At 42.0% G+C, this 17983-nt stretch overlaps 1 protein-coding gene across 6 annotated transcripts in view; it reads left to right on the top strand.

Moving 5' to 3' along the window:
* septin9b (septin 9b) overlaps positions 1-3147 on the top strand; it is a 79194-nt gene extending 76047 nt beyond the window's left edge. For all 6 annotated transcript variants that reach the window (XM_084345535.1, XM_084345534.1, XM_084345533.1 and 3 more), the window contains 2 exons: positions 269-320; positions 1141-3147. In XM_084345535.1, coding sequence (XP_084201661.1) covers positions 269-320; positions 1141-1357 — 269 coding nt within the window. In that variant the 3' untranslated portion in view covers positions 1358-3147. The remainder of the gene's footprint in view (positions 1-268; positions 321-1140) is intronic.
* Positions 3148-17983: the final 14836 nt, after the last annotated feature.

Here is a 17983-nt window from a genome sequence, read left to right as displayed (position 1 = left end):
TAAGAAAATTGCTGGAGATGTCGTGTTAGAGGATGCCCTTCAGTTGACTTGCGAGCAACACTGCCCTTCTGTGGCGCTTTGAGGAACGGCAGGCGAGCCTGAATAGAAGAGGGTTCATATTTAGTTATCTCGTTACATCCCTCTCATGTGATGGGCATCTTTTCCCTGTGCGTGTCATTTATCTTGAAAGCTTAAAAATCGGGATTATTGGTGTGAGTTTATCAAGTTATGTAATTCAACTAACATTTCCTCCTTTCTCTCTCTGCAGTGGAGAACATTGCACACTGTGAGTTTGCTTACCTGCGAGACCTCCTCATCAGGTGAGCTTCAGTCATACTCCAGAGTATATTTAATAGATTTTATGATGTATGAACTGGTATTACTGCTGGATTAGGAATCACTTCACGTTTTGTAAAGGTGAAACGGCACTGAGGCTTTAAGAAGCTTCACTTCCCGACTGAAATCAATCCTCATTAAATTCTTTTAGGTGGGTCGGGTGCTTCCCTAGATGCTAGATGGTTTTATTGGAGGCTTTATTACAAAGAGTTTCCATTGAATTTTAGCTTGTTCGTTGCTTGTTAGTACAGGAGTCTTAATCTGCGCCCGATTTATGGGATAAAACAATGGCTCTCAAAGGTTTTTTCAAACTTTATTCCTTCATAGAGCCACCCCCACTCCAACTTTGAGCATACATATGCAGCCTTTTTAGCTCCAAAATAACCAAGGATATTTGAAACTATCAAAACAAATAATGTTGATTTTATAATTTAATTTCTATCAATATTACATGAAATAATATATGTAATATGTATATATCTTAAATTATATCTTAAGAGCTTGCTCAGCACCAATGGCGCAGAGTATAATCCTTTTTCTTGCAGATGAGGCGTAGCAGTGTCGGACAGCTAGCTCACCCTAATCAAAAAAAAAACAGGGCCATAGTGGACTAATTAGCCAAGTGTAAAAATGTACTGTCAAATAATACAAAAATAATTATTATTATTAAAAACTAAAAGAAATACTGCCCATGCCATGCCATGCACATTGGGCACCACTGGGCTGAAACACAAAACAACACATGAACACGTGTTTCTATAGGCAGTACTTACTGTTGTAGTAATATCGTCTTCCTTCTTTCAGGACACACATGCAGAACATCAAAGACATCACAGGCAGCATCCACTACGAGACGTATCGTGTCCGCCGCTTAAATGAGTCCAACATCCATTTCAACTCAAACCCTGTTGACCATCCTGCTGCTCAGCCAAAGGCCAACGGTCAGCTCGAGGTGCAGCCCGTCGCCCTGCAGCCCAACGGAGTGGCTCCTCAGCACGAAGCCCTGTCCCACGAGATGTAGAGAGTCCTGATACCGGGACACAGCCAGGCACAAAACATACATACATACAACGCATGTATTCTGTTTACAAGAGTCCACCAACACACACTCATGCTGTGAAGCCAATTTTTGTTAGCTAGAGGGACTTTTTCGCTGCCAAAAACCTTCCTAACCACAGCTTTTAATTTATCAGGAAGTAACAAGACACAGGATGCAGAGTAGGTCCAAACATTTTCCTTCCACGGGCTATTTTCGTTCGGCAACTCCGCATGCAGATCCTCGTACCGTACAGAACATCCCTTGTTTTTGTTCCCATCTGCCTGACTGCCCAGTGCAATCTACATTCAGGATTGTTTACAATAAACCAGTTCACAGGGCATACATGAAAGTAAATCTATACAGTACATCCCTCATGTATACTGGCTGCTGGGGTTATTTTTAGAGCACTGGCTGACTGTCAGGACTGCAGCGGCGTTGTAAAAGATTTTGATCTGAATTAATCAGCGTGATGGGAAACAAAGCCTTTTGTGTGCAGAATACCTGTTCCAGATGAGGAGAAATGACATAATTCAAAATGAAGTACAGCATATCAGATGATACTAGATTAGCTCTAAACTAAGAATAACTGTTAGTGCCACTGGCCTGGTCTGCTTTGTGTTGTGGTGTATAGAAACTAGGGTTCAGTAGGAGTATCTAGATTAGGTTTATAGTATTATGGAGGAAGTCAAGATATTGTCGACACCTCCGCACTGCAAAATAATAAAAAGAAATAGAAAGCGGCAGCAGTGTGGAGCAGCTTGCGGATAAATGAGTCCTCTTGTCATTTTTCCGTCGTGTTATGATGTTTTTAAGAAGCCCTTTTTTTGCCAAACCAGCCTGTCTCTTTCTCATATAATGCCATTGTTGTGTAATACAGTCGTGCATTTTACATCGCTCATTTATTATTGTGTTTTTAATGCTGTTGTTCATGTTCTAATATTATTGTATAAGATGGGAGGAATCTGTGCATCATGTTGTCCCATGCAGCCGTTTTGTCATTTTCTTTTCTGACTGTAAAACCAAATAAAAGTCTTTTTTTTCTGTTCTAAAGAGAAGCACATACCGTATATAGAGTTGATTTATGAATAGGTATTTATGTGTATGTTAAGTGTAATCAGTTTAACTCTTTCATTCCAGCTGTTGGCTTCCAGGGGTTTGTTGCAGGTCTTAAACAGTGATGATCTTGTAGCTTTAGACAGTGCTTGTTTTTTGTTGCCTGCATTCATACAGTATGTTGTTCCCTGTTGGTAAGGCTGCACTGTAACTATAGTGCCAAATGACTTTACCTGCTGGTGAAGTACAAAAGTGGTCTATATTTGTATAGTGATTATAAATTAATACAGCTGATCCTGCCAATAGATAATGGTGAGAACGGAGGCATTCATATCGCATTTTATCACAGGGGGACGTTACCGACTGAGAGGAAGAATTTATGCAATAACATGAAATACTACCCACCAAATAACATAATGCATGTCTGCATTCATACAAACTCAAGGGATATTTTATAGCATCTACATCAAAATTTAAAAGTCCTAACAATAATAGCCAAATTATTACTTTCTGCCTCTTTAATTCACATCAGAACTATTTTCCATGCAGACAGAAGAGATGAGAACAGAACTATTGTCTTTTGTCTCGAGAAAGTTTTTGGGTTACACTTTGTTTACTGTTGTATAGTTCTTGTGTAATTTGTTATGGTATTATAGATTAAGGTTTTATCTTTGATATGCTATCTCAAAGAATAAAGATTGATATTTTTATTGTTTAAAGTTGATTGTCTTGATTCGTCAGAAATGTTGAAAGTGAATTCAGTCCCGACAAAGAGCCGAGGCTTAATTAATTTAGAACACTTCTGACGTTGTTAATGAAAACACGTCAGCGACTAATTAGTTCAGAACATTTTGAGTGTGTCGTGTTTTCAGATATAATCTTTTAGATGTCACCTCAGACCCTCGCACCGCTGATGATTGATGGACCCAAATCTTTTTCGTCAACATTTAATCATTTGAAACAAATGTGCTTACTTCAAATGTTGATGGAGGTATTGTGTGTCTAATTAAGGAGTAAGCCACGAAACACGTAAGTTTAGAACATCTTAAATGGGTTTGACTTCTTAAGCTCTTTGACATTTAAGTAATACTTTTTAATAATAGGTGGCAGAGGATATAGTTCTTTAACAGTTCTTTTACACATTGTTGAGGCATTCAATAATGTTCAGTAACACGTTGTAATAGCCATCATTTATAAATGGTTAATTTACAGTAAATTAAACTTTTGTTAATAGTTATTTCACTGTTAACAAACAATGACATGCCATTTGTTGTGTCAAATGTTTATTGTAAAGTTGCAACTGATGTTTGTAAACCTTCACAACTGCTTAATGAATTGTTTATAAAGCATTTAATTGTTAACTATGAAAAACCTATTAACTTAAGTTTAATTGACTATAAATGTACCATGTATTAATGATTGTTATAAAGTGTTACCATGTTCTTACTGATTGAGAAATAGGTTGATTAAAATATCCCATTAAATTGCTATAGTGAGGCTATAGAGGCTATAGTGAATGTGTTGCAATTGGCCAACTGTGTTAAGAACAACTTATTGGAGAACATGTAATGACACCTGCACCTTAACTACAGGAAGAAATTAGCTCATTTTTCTTCAAATGGTTTGCGTCATATATCTTTGCACCACTTTCACAATACAAGCCCAGAGCTCGGAGGAAATGTCAATTTGCAGCTTTGCGGCAGCATCACTCCCTGCTCACACAGCACTGGTCTAATAGGGCTTCTCATTTGCACCTCCTGTCACCCTCCTTCTCAACTACCCTGCTGATCGTAATGTGTTGACAGTGTTGTTTGTCGAAGGTCATTGTCACCCTTTCACACGTCGGAGCTCCTGCTGTGGCTTTTCCTGCCATCTCTATGTGTTGGATTCATCGGTTTAAAACTCCTCTGTGCTGAGGACGCCGCCGCCGGGGAGACAAATGACAAATGTGAAGGCGAGAGACAATGAAAGTTGGCGAAAAATCAGTATCTATTGAACACTCACCTAACATTGACACCTCCATCTAAACAGTTTCCCAGACAGCCATCGTGAAGCATGAAGGTGAGTGATAATGACAACTGTGACACTGCTATGACAGCGTCTGGTCCACTGGCTGGCACAGGTACTAGACCAATTTGGTGGTGCATATGAACTGACATGTACTTTCTCACTGGTACAACATATTTTCAACTCATTCAATGAAATAGTGCAATAAGTCTGACAGTAAGAGTTGCTACAAAGATTTAAACCTCTCTGTAAGCCTTTTTCGTAAGCTGTATCGTTACTGGGACCAAGAATTCCCCATTTTCTGCCAAATTCTACACAGCATTTTACAATGTACGACACCAGCACAGATTTGTTCAGAAACCAAATGGATTACCTTATGGCACAGAGAGAGACCGTCAGTGCCAAACAGCTTTCAGAGCTTCTTCTCAAAACGGCAGATTGTGGAAAAACTGAAATAACTGTGGAGGAAAAAAAGCATTTCCAACCTCCTCAGAAAAGACAAACAGAAAACCTTTGATCAAACACACAACGATCATGTTTGACTCATGGGAAATGTGTTTTTAATTTTTACAGCCTCTAACAATATTCTGTGGTGCTTTGGACACTATGAACTCTTCTACACACTCATTTGTTATCTGTATTTCTGTACATTTTGATGCCTCTTCACTCTTATCTCTCTGTCTATTACTAATTATCCCGTGTGGCCTGCCCTCTTCCAGGTCACCATGGTGGACAGGAAGTCGTGTGGCTCGGACACCACTTGGCGATGCCTCGTCCTGCTCAGTCGTCTCCTGGATCCACACACTTTACATATATTATAATTTGTATGAGATATTCTGTCAACGCAACTTGTAAACTGTGATTTGCTGTTCTTTTCTGTACATGCGACATCTATTGCATGTCTGTCCGTCCTGGGAGAGGGATCCCTCCTCTGTGGCTCTTCCTGAGGTTTCTTCCATCGTCTTTTTTTTTCCCCTGTTAAAAGGTTGTTTTTTTCCATCAACATGGCAAGTTTTTCCTCACTTGAATCGAGGGTCAGAGGATGTTGTTCACTGTACAGACTGTAAAGCCCATTGAGGCAATGTGATTGTGATTGATTTTGGTTTATAAATGTGAAAGATAACCTGGCAACGCTAACTGAATTAGTTTGTATTTTATTCAGCCAGTTCAGCACATGGCCTGCATTGGGTTTATTAAAAACTAGGTAAAAGATCAACTATACGCTCACACAACATCATGTATTCCTGTCAACAACTCTCTCTTTTAGCTAGATATATCTAATAAGTGACAGCTGAGGGTATACATCACAGACGGTGAAGTGTTATCAGTTATTCAATGAGGAATCGACATGGAAAGCTGAGTTCTCCAATGGAAAACCTCCCACAAAAGCAAAGTAGACTACAGACATGGAAAGTATTAAAAGTAATTGTGCATGATCTACTGTAAGATTATACAATAAATATTTAAATTCTCATCATTCCCCTAGTTTCTGACAACTTTTATTTTGAAAGGTTTCTCTTAAAGGTGCAGCATCCTTTGTTTGTGTCGAGTTGAGTCGGCAGTTTTTGGTGTCCTGTGCTTTTTCTTTCCCTTTAAAATCCCTGATGAAAAACCTGAGAGCTGACATGTTGGTTCAGTCAAGCGCAAACTCTTCCAGTAAGTCACATTTGTTCACATTTGTTTCTATGAACTAGCAGCAGTACCTACTCTACTTATTTCAGTTCTCCCAGGTGCAGTCTTTTTAAAGTACATTTTTATTAGTATCTATATAAATAAGTCAGTTTGCTTTTAGAAACAGAAACGTAATGAAATGAAAGAGGATGAGCAACTGCTCTGGGGTTTTATTATTTTTATTTTTAGTGTGTGTAAGAAGTGGAAAACTGAGTTGACACGTTGACACTGTCAAATTGTTGATAGCTAAGTTGTCAACCATGGGATGTCTCAAGTATCATTTACAGATAATGAACACATTTTTTGTTAATGTGAAATACTGTAGTAGGTTTTGATAATTTGAGGTGAGTCTGGCTTAAAAATATATTACTAATTGACATTTTAAACTATTGTGTCTTTACTTTTTTAAAATAGCAATAGGCTAAACTGTTTGAATGTTCAGCTATCTCTTTGTAGCTACTGGTCAGCTACCCTAGAAGCTAGCTAGCTTTTTCATTTATTTTCTAGCTAGCTGCTTGTTAGTTTTCTTATTTATCTTCTAGCCAGCTAGGCTACCAAAATGCTACCTAACTTTCCTATTTAGCTTCTAGCCAGCTACCTAAAGGCTTGCTAGCTTCCTTAATTAGCTATTTGACTTAGCTCCCCTTCCTAACTAGTAGCTAGCTGCCTATAGGTTACCTAGCTTCCTTATTTAGCTACGAGCTAGCTGCCTACAAGGTACCAACCAATTTAATATAGGCTACTGCATGAACCCATATCTTTCTCCAGATTCATGAGAGCATCACATTTGCATAATTAATTGCAGATTTTTTTTAAATGTATTTAATACTGGATGGTTCAACTGTCCATATGAAATACACAACCAAGAACTCTGTCTAGGCTGCTGCTATTTGTCCACAGCAGCCTCCATGTGGTCAAATTTATTATGTCTTTATATTCAGGAAAAAGTATTATCAAGAGAGAACCATGGCTTTGTTGAGCCCTTTGGACACCCCAGAGCGGTCTTTGAAACCTGGTGTCAGCAGTTCAGTCAGTCTGTCGTCCATCAGTCCCTTCATTCAGCTCACCTGAGAACTGCAACTCAGCATCCGTCGGACTGTAGTTCAGAATGACTTCTAATCATTTCAGCAACAACATCGGTCTGGTCAGCAGTTCAGTAAAAGAGGAAACTGACTCATCAACAGCAGCACTCATCAAAGCCTTCATTTCTAACATATACTGTATGTAAACAGAAGACCAAGAACAGAGTAAATGTCCCCCGGGAAGCTCTAAACATAGTTTGCAGTATTAGCAGATGCTGAATGTACAGCAGGAGGACACTGTGAACCAGTCGGAGGTCTGAATCAATTAGCTACTCAACAACACCCGGCTACATGGCATAATTTTAAGTTATATCAGCTCAAGCGAGGTAGATCTGACGAGCCTTTAAATTTGACAGCATGATGAAATGTGTTTCATCACTTTCTCTCAGATGGTGAGCGGTCTGTCTGCAGGTGGCTGGCTGGGCTTTGGACTCTGTGATGATGTGTCTGCTGCACTGACAGCACTGGTAGGGCGGTCGGAGATTGGCAAGGTATGACTGTGTGTGTGTTTTTTATAACAATGGGCCTTGCTGATAATTCACAGAGGGTTATAGCTCTTTGAATGGGATGAGAGAAAATTTGAATGGCTGCACTGTAACTCTACTGATTAATTCTCTGGAAGGAAAGGGTGGCTCGTCTCTTCCCTCCACCACAGTGCTGCTTTAGAAATATAGAAACCCATGCCAAATCTAACAGCAGGTACATTATGTGTCTCAGCTGGATCATACTGTCTAATATATCACTGCACTTCACCCTCCACCATATTGCTCCATGGCTGCACATAACAAGATTCTTCTGGCAGGAAAACAGTGATTCATGTTGCATTGCATTCATGTAAGAATAATGCCAGAACACCATTTTCCCTTTTCCACCATTGTAGTCTTACAGCGTCTCATTCCGTAATGGCTGATACAGTGCTATCCCTTTGTGCATAAATTTATACCAAATTGCAAAAGTAAAAATCAGAGCCAGATTTTTAAGAAAAGGAATGAGAGAGAGAAGACAAAGAATCCCACAGTGTTGAAAAACACAGCTTTCCTTGTTCCTACACTGGCTCCGTCGTTACCAGGCAGAGTTCGTCTACCCAGACAGCCAATTTGCTACCAGGCCAGCCAGACAGACAACAAGCCAACCAGATAGACTTCCAGTCAGCCAGTTCACCATCTGGCTGGAAAGCCTATCATAGAGTGAGCCAACGCCTGTCTGTGCTGGTGTGGCACCAGTGGCTAGTTGTCTTGCTCCTCTCAGTCCCAAACACACACACACACACACACGCACACACACATTTTTCGTCAGCCTCAGTCTCCTTTAGAGCTACTTAGACACACACAGAACAGGAGAGAACTCTGTTATATCTGCCTGTTCCTCAGTCCTCAGCCGCGAACAACCCAAAACAAAAGATCGCTACCCGTTGCCCAGCTCACACACCCCCCGCCTCGCTGCACAGCACCTCCAAAGTAATCGACGCAAGGTAATTTGTTGGCAATTAATCGCCGTTCGTTAATGGCTTTGCATTTATTATAACTGTGCATGCTGACGATTGTGTTTTGTGTCACCCTGTTCTCTCTGGGATGATCAGCGTCTTTTAAAATCGTCAACTTATGTAAGCGATCACAAATACGTGCACACACAGACGACGAGAATTCTCTTATCCTCTGCCCGATTTACCCTTGAGCCCTGCCAACTCTAAACACTCTCCTGGACACAGGCATGGCGCCCCTGTTTTGTTGTTGATGTATGCTAATGTGCCACATCCATCTGTTCGTTTGCTTAATTTGGATTTTGCTTGTTTCTAGCCATGTTCCCGCCCCTCCTACCCCACCGCCCCCTCCCCTCGCCCCCATCCACACCTCCTGCATCTCCTGTTCCTCCTCCTCCTACCTCCTCTCCATCTCCTTCCCGCCGCTGCGACATCAGGGCGCTCGTCTGCCTGGATCTCAGCCAGCTCTCGCACGGTCAAGACGAGGGGGAGGAGGGTCCGCCGCCCCCTTCCTGTCCGTATGCAAATTGGCCTTGTTTTGATTAAAAGACAGCTGCATATTTCATTAAAGTCACCAGTGGAGGTGGGAAAGGAGAAGGCATACCTCTCCAGGGAGGCGGAGGTTGTTTAGTTGGAGTGAATGTTGTGCGAGCTGCTGTTTAGTGCTGCTGAGGGGAACAAATAGCGAAGACAAAAGGGCTGCCCAGGGACTGCTTTGGGGTTTAATGGGGCTGACTGACTGGCACATCAGTTAAAGCTCACACTGATGCAGAGTGCGAGCGAATGTGCCTTGCATGATAACAGGAGCAATTGACAATGAAATATAGACCACCATCAGCCTTCAAGGTGCTTTGGCATGCCAAGGCAGTTGTATTGCGACCCACCACTGCCAGGCTGCGGGGAAAACACAGCAACCCCTATTTCTGTGTAATAAAATGAGAAATGGTTCCTCTCGTGGCCATCTTTTACTCGATGGCAGATAGGCTGTTCCCTTGTGGGCAGGGTGAAAGGAAACACATTGCTTCCACGATACGTTTTCACCGCTTTTCAGTGAAATAAGTAGTTTGTCTTAAAGTTTTCACCAAGGTTGTGCTTTGGTTCGTCAGTGTTTGAAGACTGGCTGAGCAATGCTAGTAGGGGATCTGACGATTTTAGATTGTGATCGATCTTGAAGGCGTCCACAATCTACTTTCAGGCGAATCACTGAGGTTGCAGTATTTAAGGTCCTCTTACTTCTGTTTTCAAACTCCTTATAACCTCATTGACTAACAGATCTGCCATCCGTGAACAAAACAATTGGGACGAGTGATGATGACTGATTAGACAGATTTCTTCAATCAATTCGACGTATTGTGAATAATGCAGTGTAACCAGAGGCATGGCGGATGAGGAGCTGGCTTAAACAACTCAATGCAATGGTGTGCTTTAAATGGTGCAAACTGAGAAATGCACTATTTAGATTGTGGATGGTGATTGCATTTAAATTGATCTTGATATTCCTCCCACCCCTAAATGGTACAATTTTATCATTTACGCTTCTATTTGTTTGTTTTTAGTATGATTTTTTGAATGGTAAAAGTATATATTTTTCCCACCATGTCTTCTGTCTTTGTTTAATGGCTGAGGGCAACAGTCGCCCTGGCAGAGGTGGATGAGGGTGATGTATAGGTGGGTGGGCACACTATGAGGTCAGAGGGCGGGAATAGGAAGGATGGGGGAGGATCTCCTGGCATCGAGCCAACTCCAGTGCAATTCAAAGACATGGGGAGGGATGGATGGAGCGATGGTTGCTCTGCATAATCAATCAGAAACAATAGAGGAAGAGAGCAAGTGGTTCTGCCTTTCTTGACAGGGCTGATTGTATTTATGCAGGGATGGAAGCGAGGGGGGAAAACCATTAAAAAGGATTGGGTAGTAAGATGTGGGCAGGTGCAGGGAGTGCTGTAATGGGTGGCCCCCGCTGCAAAGCCAAGGACATATACCCAGGAGGAACTGATTGAATGCCATGCCAATAAAAGGAGGCAGTTTCATGCACCATTGACCGAGTTGGCATCCTCACAGTCACACTGCGATGAAACCCCCTTCGAGGTCATGATAATGTGAATCACATTTTGTTCCTCGGTGGGTTGTGCTGCTCTGAGGAAGAATTAAACGGCACCCTCAAACCTGCTTCTTTTGCCCCTCTGTTTCTGTTACAAGTTGTGGCATACATGTGATGTATTGTATGTCAATACAAGGAGGAAAATCAGATTGAGTGTTTGTTTGGACAGAAATGAAAAGATCAAATTCTGAGTCACAATAGGTGGGGAAAATAATCTGATCTGAGCCTGCAGAGCACATAGAGCCACAGAGATTGTCCTTTCATTTTCTCTGTAGGTAGAGCAACGTGTCCCGGAGCGGCCTAATAGAATGCTTGTCTTGTATCTTCTCAGCCATGAACTTTTTATCTGTCACAATTACATTCAGTCGGGAAGCCTGTGTGCCCTGCAGCCAAATACAGTATATTAGCTAAAGTAAAGCAGTCAAATGCTTATGTTGAACTCGACAAGGGCGTTCATTCATATTCCGCTAAAGTAGTTTCGCTCCCTGCAAAAAGTGCAGAGTTAGCTGTATATCGTGTGTTGCTGGAACACAATAACAGTAGGTCAGACAACAATACAGCTTTTCTCTGCTGCTTTTGCACAAACATCAAATGAAAATCCTGATTTTACAAACACTGTGTGCAAAAATATGTCGTTTTAGAACCATTTTATGCCACTGATTTAATGATAATATAAAAGCATAACGATGCTAGTACACCCTTACAAAGAGCAATTGACTTTTAATTCTTAAGATTCAGATATTTTAGTTGGACTGTGAATGCTTAGTGCAACTTATGTTTTAAATCCAGGCTACAAGTGCAATAGAGTGGTGTAGCAATGACTCCTAAAACCTGAAAATCAGTTTTTATGTTGCACTTATGGTTCTGTCGTCTCAAAGTCAGTGCCTGAAATAAGGTCTGTGGTTACCACAGGCTTAAAATATTTACACGTTTTGTTTGTAAAAATACATCATTAAATGTCCCACAATTCAGTTAAAAAGCACTTATGCGTCTTAAAAACGGTGGTTGTTAACAAGTGACTAAATGAGACTCCAGACGTTTTCAGACACATTAAACGTCATCATGGCAAAAACAGAAACCCATCTACTCATTTGTCTGTCTTTACAGGCGGACTTTAGTTACAAACTATTCTTACTTTAACTTTACAACTTGTAGATTGATTAATTTATTGAAAATGTGTCTAGTAATTGTGTAGTTAGACGCTCAGAAATGATGACGTTAAAGTCAAGCGACCGCAATGTAGTCTGTTTATAGCCTAGCCTTAATTTACACTTCAAAAATTATAAAAGTGGTGTTCATCTGTGAAGATTATCTTGCTGAACACAATGTGTTAGTATCATAACCTTGTGTTTGCCACAGAGCTTATTTTCGGCGATAATCCAAAAGCCAATTCAAAAATCCCTTAGGCTTTTTGCAAGAACCAGCGGGATTCTAACTTCCGGGTTGAACTACAAAAATAGATCAGTCCACAGCTGGATTTTTTATAGTTTTTCACGAACACGAGATGAAAATGAGTTTTATGTCAGCTGTAGGAGACAGTTTGACTTTGTTGTTGGGTTACTGTATGTAATTCTTAATGAAAAACTCACACGTTATACATTTTTAGTCAAATTATTTAAAAAAAAGGGGGTGGTAGGTTCATAGATATTGTGCATATGAAGCCTGTGTTTGCATCTGTGCTGCTGATGCTGCACCACTGCCTCCTGCTGTTTGTCCACAGCAGTAACATTTCAAGCCTGCGCCAGCATGTGCAGAAAAGCTAATTTCCCACTGTCAGCCCCTGACATTAATGCATATACTGATCCACGAGCCCCTTGGAGCCCTCTCCACTCCATCCACCCCTCGTCCTCCGTCCTCTGCTCACTCATGTTATCAGTTCACTGTTTTCTCAAGGAAAATATAAGTTAAGCTCACCTTATTTACATTTATATGATCAGATTTTCTTCCTTATGGAACGTATGCAAATTTGCCCTTTTCTCGAGTCTTAGCCACCGAGTGTGTAGATTTGTTGCGAGGGATAGAGAGAAAAAAAATAATAACATTGCCCTCCAGGAGGAAAGAGACCCAAGTTAAGATTTCTGGACCTCATGAATTTTGTAATGATCAATTTTATTTACCGTACCCCCTCCAAGACTTATCAGTACATTCTAAGCTAGGGATATATAACATGAGATTGATTTACACCCAGAATGTCTATCTTTCTTTCGTTTTCCCTTTTTTTTCCTTCAGTGTATATGCCCTTGCTAGCTGCCCATGCAATGCTCAGAATATCATTTCCATTTTCTTCATCTGATGGCCTGTAAATTCAACTATCTGTTTGTGTGTTTGTGAGATGCATGGAGGCTTTTTTTTTCGCAGGGTGCGCTCAGGCACTGGTCACGTCTTCAATCCTCTGTGTGTCGGAGCAGAGGGGGAATGAAAGGCAAATCTGAGGGCTGGCCGGATGAATGCAGTCAGCTTGAGTTTATTTGAAGGGGAAAAAAAGCCCTGTCTTGTTTGTATGTGTGTGTGTGTGTGTACGTGAGAGACAGAAAATGTGTATGTAGGTGAGTGCTTTACCCGAGTGACACTCCTGAACCCATTGTGAATCGAATGGCCGGGCATTGCACTGCTTTGGTGTGTGTGTGTGTGTGTGTGTGTCTGGTGGACGCCAGAGAGGGAATTGCACTCGAGCAAATTGCTTTCTGCCAGCATATTGCCAGCGCCAGTCTTTATTCGTTGGGATGGGGAGGCACGTCTCAGACGATTACAGCACCCAATTCAGGCTCACATTGCCGGCCTGCCCCGCTCAACCCACAGCCTTGCTTTACAATACACTCCTCTATACCATGCTATACCCCTGCTTGATGAAATGCTGATGTGGAATATTTAAGTGACACTCCAAGCGAAACCTAATAATATAATCAGGTAATAAGAAATTAATTTTCCCCCTGGCTGCACTTTGACTGGGGTGTTGATACTGGGCAGGGGAAGAGAAATCACGAGGCAAATGTTGAGGGAATGTTGTAGGTAGGTAGCCTCTCTCTCTCGCTCTCTCTCTCTCTCTGTCTCTCTCTCTGTCTCTCTCTCTGTCTCTCTCCCTTTCTCGCTCTGTGCATCAACATTTCTCATGACACACTCCGCTGATTCGATAGCCACCCTTCCCCACGCACCCATTCACACGCCCCATGCTCCTGTGCACATACAAATTTGCAGGGAGCCACACAATAACAAGGATGCCTCCCTCTCGACACCAGCGAACTGTAAATGACCAACGCGAGAAGGCCACTCGTGACAGACACACACATGCTGTCGCTGTCAGGAAGAAACTTGATGTCCCCCCCACGGGCTTACATTGTGAGTGGCAGTGCTGGAATGGGCCTGCAGCACAGACAGACGATGGGTCGTGTTAGAAGGAAAGACGCGTCTTGCAATGCTTGTGACCCAATAAATGTAATCTGGGATTGGTTTCTACCTTTTCTATCTCTTTTTATCTCCCTGCGTGCATCTTTCCTCTTTCTCTCAATCTCCACGCCTGTCCTTATGTAGTTAATTAGGAGTCAGGAGTCCATTGGTGTCAGTGCTCTGGTGTTTTATTGCCCCCCCACACCCCCACCCCCCACCGGCCCCCAACGGGCAGACATCAATAACCCTCCCCCACAACGCACACATACTACGTGCCAGAGTTTCCACGGCCCTGCCTGCTCCCGCCTGGCATAGCCATCCATCTCTCTGTGCATCCCCATCCTCCTCCTCAACACACCACCCACCCGACCGCTGCTCTCTCCTCCTCTTCCATCACCCCCCTCCTCCTCCACCTCCTCTCCATCCCCTGCCATCGCCTTTCTACCTGAGAGCATTTGTCATCCCGTCGCTCTGTGAGCCGCGGCCAACGCGATGAAAAAAGAAAGACGGGGAGGGAGAAAAAAAAAAGAGAGAAAAACTCAGCGGCAATATGCAAAAATGCAAAAAGGTAGATGCGGGTTGCCCTGGCAACGGCTCCGAGGTTATTTCCAAGCGCTGATGGAAATCAATGTCATGTGCCAGGCAGGCAGGCACCTCCGTCCTCAGGAAAATTAGAAAAAGAGGGGGGAGAAGGAGGAGGAGGAGGAGGAGGAGGGAGGACTGGAAGGACAAAGAGAAATGCAGAAGAACAGAAATCAGGTTTTTCTTCCTCTCTGAACCTTAAGAGCTCCTGACTTTTCTTCAAAGGAGCTCGAGGCATGCCGCCGCCGAGGGTCATTTTCACTTTCTTTTGTGTTTTTGTTTCTCGCCTTTTGCATTCACCATAAATTCAGCCCCTCCTCTGCACACTTAAGACCGCCACCGGCCTTTTTTCGTTTGTTTATGTACAAAGAGGAAAAACAAACTCTCTGGCTGTAAGGGCGCCAAATCAAAAAGATAAATAAGGGTGCTGGAAGAGGAGGAAGAGGAGGAGGAGGAGAGGGAGCAGTGATGCAGAGGGAGGGTTTGTGTGTGTGTTTGAATTGGCCCAACAACTGACTAATCTGCTCTGTGATACCAGCCAGCAGCTTCACACAACAACAACAACAGCAGCAGCGATGTCACATGGAAAAGGCATTCCTACATACTAACATGCAGCACTGTGCCTGTATAAACTATGACAGGCAGGTCTAAACCAGGAATTACCTGGTTACTGACCTCTGCATTGCAGCCCAACACCTGTGATCTTTAATTTAACAAAAAAAAAAACAATGATTATTCAGTGTGATTAACAGGTTAATCTGAGTCTTTATGCAAATGATTCTTCACTTTGACAAAGTTTTCCTCTCCTGAAAGAAGCTGAAGTGTACTCAAGGGGAGATGGTATACTGCTGCATTCATGAAACTTTTTGAATATCACCTCTGATTTTTCAATCAAGTCTTGACATTTAGATTTTGGAAATGTTTTTCCCCCTCAAGCAGCTTGAGTGAATCACTGCCGCACTAGAAGTGTTGCTCAAATCTGCTGACCATATTTGCAGAACTCCCCGAGGCAAATATGCAGCACTGACAGGTGGGACATTGTGAACAGTAAAGTAAGGATGACATGCTTTTAGATTGTGGTGCAGTATGTAATGTTAAAAACCCTGAATTAATATAATTTAGTAAGTAACATTTACCAGCGTCGGCTAGTAATGTTTCACCTTGTGAGTCCGTGTGTGTGTGTGTGTGTGTGTCTTTCATGGTCCTGGACGACTTTTATAGCGGGAACTAACATAGATGCGACTTTGAGTGTTATGTCAGGGGTACATATGTCTGTCTGTCTGTCTGTCTGTGGACAGATTATGTCAGCACGATAGCATCACCACCGTGCATGATACAGCCACAAAACTTACCAAAGTTGACATCAAAATGAAGGCAGAGCTTGACGATGGGTGTGATCCAACCCATCTGTACTGAGTACTCATGTTATAATGTTGTAATGACTATGTACTTCTCACGGGTCAGAATGTCAACACGTTGACAAGCATCACAGCTGGTGTGATTCCACTGCAAGATGGTCTGTAGTTATAATTTAGTGCGCAGATGTAGGTCTGGAGTCCATCCTACTGTAGGTGCTCTGATAGGTTGACAGCTGTAAATACAGGTGTGAATATGCCTGAAACTCACCGAGGACGCACTGATTTGGTTGCTAAAGTCACATTTAGAGGAAGTGAAATACTGTGTATCAACATATGTATTGTAGGTCATAGTCAATGTGCATATGGCCTGATGAACTAAATGTTATTGTATCTATTTCATTTGTGTCTTCTAAATAAAGTAGGAAAGGTTCCTGATATCCACAAACACTTGTGTGGTTTATGAGAAGCTGCAGTTTCATAAAATAGAATAAAAGAAGATGTGAGCAGGGATCCAATTTTATGTAAGTCTGAATTTAGATGAAGCTGTGGACTGTAGTAGCCCACAACATGTGCACATGGGATCATGACACAATCTGGATATTCTGGGTACTAGAACTGTGTACTGTAAGTGTTGAGATCCTGTTCTTGACGGCAGTTTCACCGTGGAAGCTGCTCATGGTGTAGTGTGATTAAAAAGGTCAAAATAAAAGTCATTAGTAAAGATAATAAAACTCACAGCTGGTTACAGGCAAAGGAGCACGGTTCATAGGTTACATAACATAAGGTTACAGTATATCAGAGTTTACAAAAGTCAAAATATAAGATATATTAGTAAAGATAATAAGTTCTCATATAAAATTGTAAGCACATTATTCAGTCATTTGCCCTAGTAATGAGTAGACTAGTGTAGCTTTGTGGTGTAAACAGGCCAGTATTGCTCATCATAACTGTGCATTTGGACAGTATTTTGTCATGTTTTGTATTGCACAGCTGTAGCCGGTGTGTTATTTTCTTGCATGTTAGTGGCATCAATGCTGCAAAGATTTCTGAAAACTTCTGGAGCAACAGCAGGGCGTTTTTTATCACTTTGCTTACATTGAGAAATATATTGAATTAATTTCCTTGGGTTGGAATCAATAACCCATAAACTATCATTTATAGCACAAACTGGCAATAACCACCACAGGCCACCTCTGACAAGTCCTGTATCACTGAGGCAGGCTGCTGTGGAATAGATGGGCCATGCATGCCAAGCCAATAGGTTCTCCTCTTCATTTGCATACCTAACATGGCGTTCACACTCCAGTTGACACATTTGCAACCCGCCACTTATCCCATTACTGGCTGTCCCCCGTCGCGGCATTGTTTGCTGTGTCGGCACTCTTTCTTGCTGGCCGGCCAGCTCGTTTCCCACTGTGTTGTGTGTTGAGGCACTTACAGGTTGTTTGGATGCAGCTGGACTTGACACAACTGTGCTCACAGGCAATATGTGCAGAGACTGGCAGACTTACAAACATCCAGTCTGTGCACAGACAGATTTAAAATCCTCTGCTGTACAAAAATGTGAAGTAAAATGTACTGTTTGTCAAGTTAATTGAAGGTGAGAGGTGGTACACGTCTACATTCATGAAACTCCATCAAAATGGCTTTTGATTTTTCATTCACAAATTGACAGTTGGATTTTGGAAATGTTTTTTTCCTTCTCAAGCATCTTCAGTGAATCATAGTTTCACTAGAAGTGTGGCTGAAATCTGCTGACCATGTTGCAAACCAGCCCAGTCGCCAGGATATTATGTTAGCTGTTATTGTTTCTGCAAACCACAGTAACGTCCAAGGTTGACATGCGTATCAGACGTGGCATATCACATTCACATTATGTGCATTATTACA

This window comes from Pagrus pagrus, assembly GCF_965226575.1.
Source record: "Pagrus pagrus genome assembly, chromosome: 2".
In the NCBI taxonomy this organism is placed as follows: domain Eukaryota; kingdom Metazoa; phylum Chordata; class Actinopteri; order Spariformes; family Sparidae; genus Pagrus; species Pagrus pagrus.
This window is presented reverse-complemented; position numbering and strand designations above follow the sequence as displayed.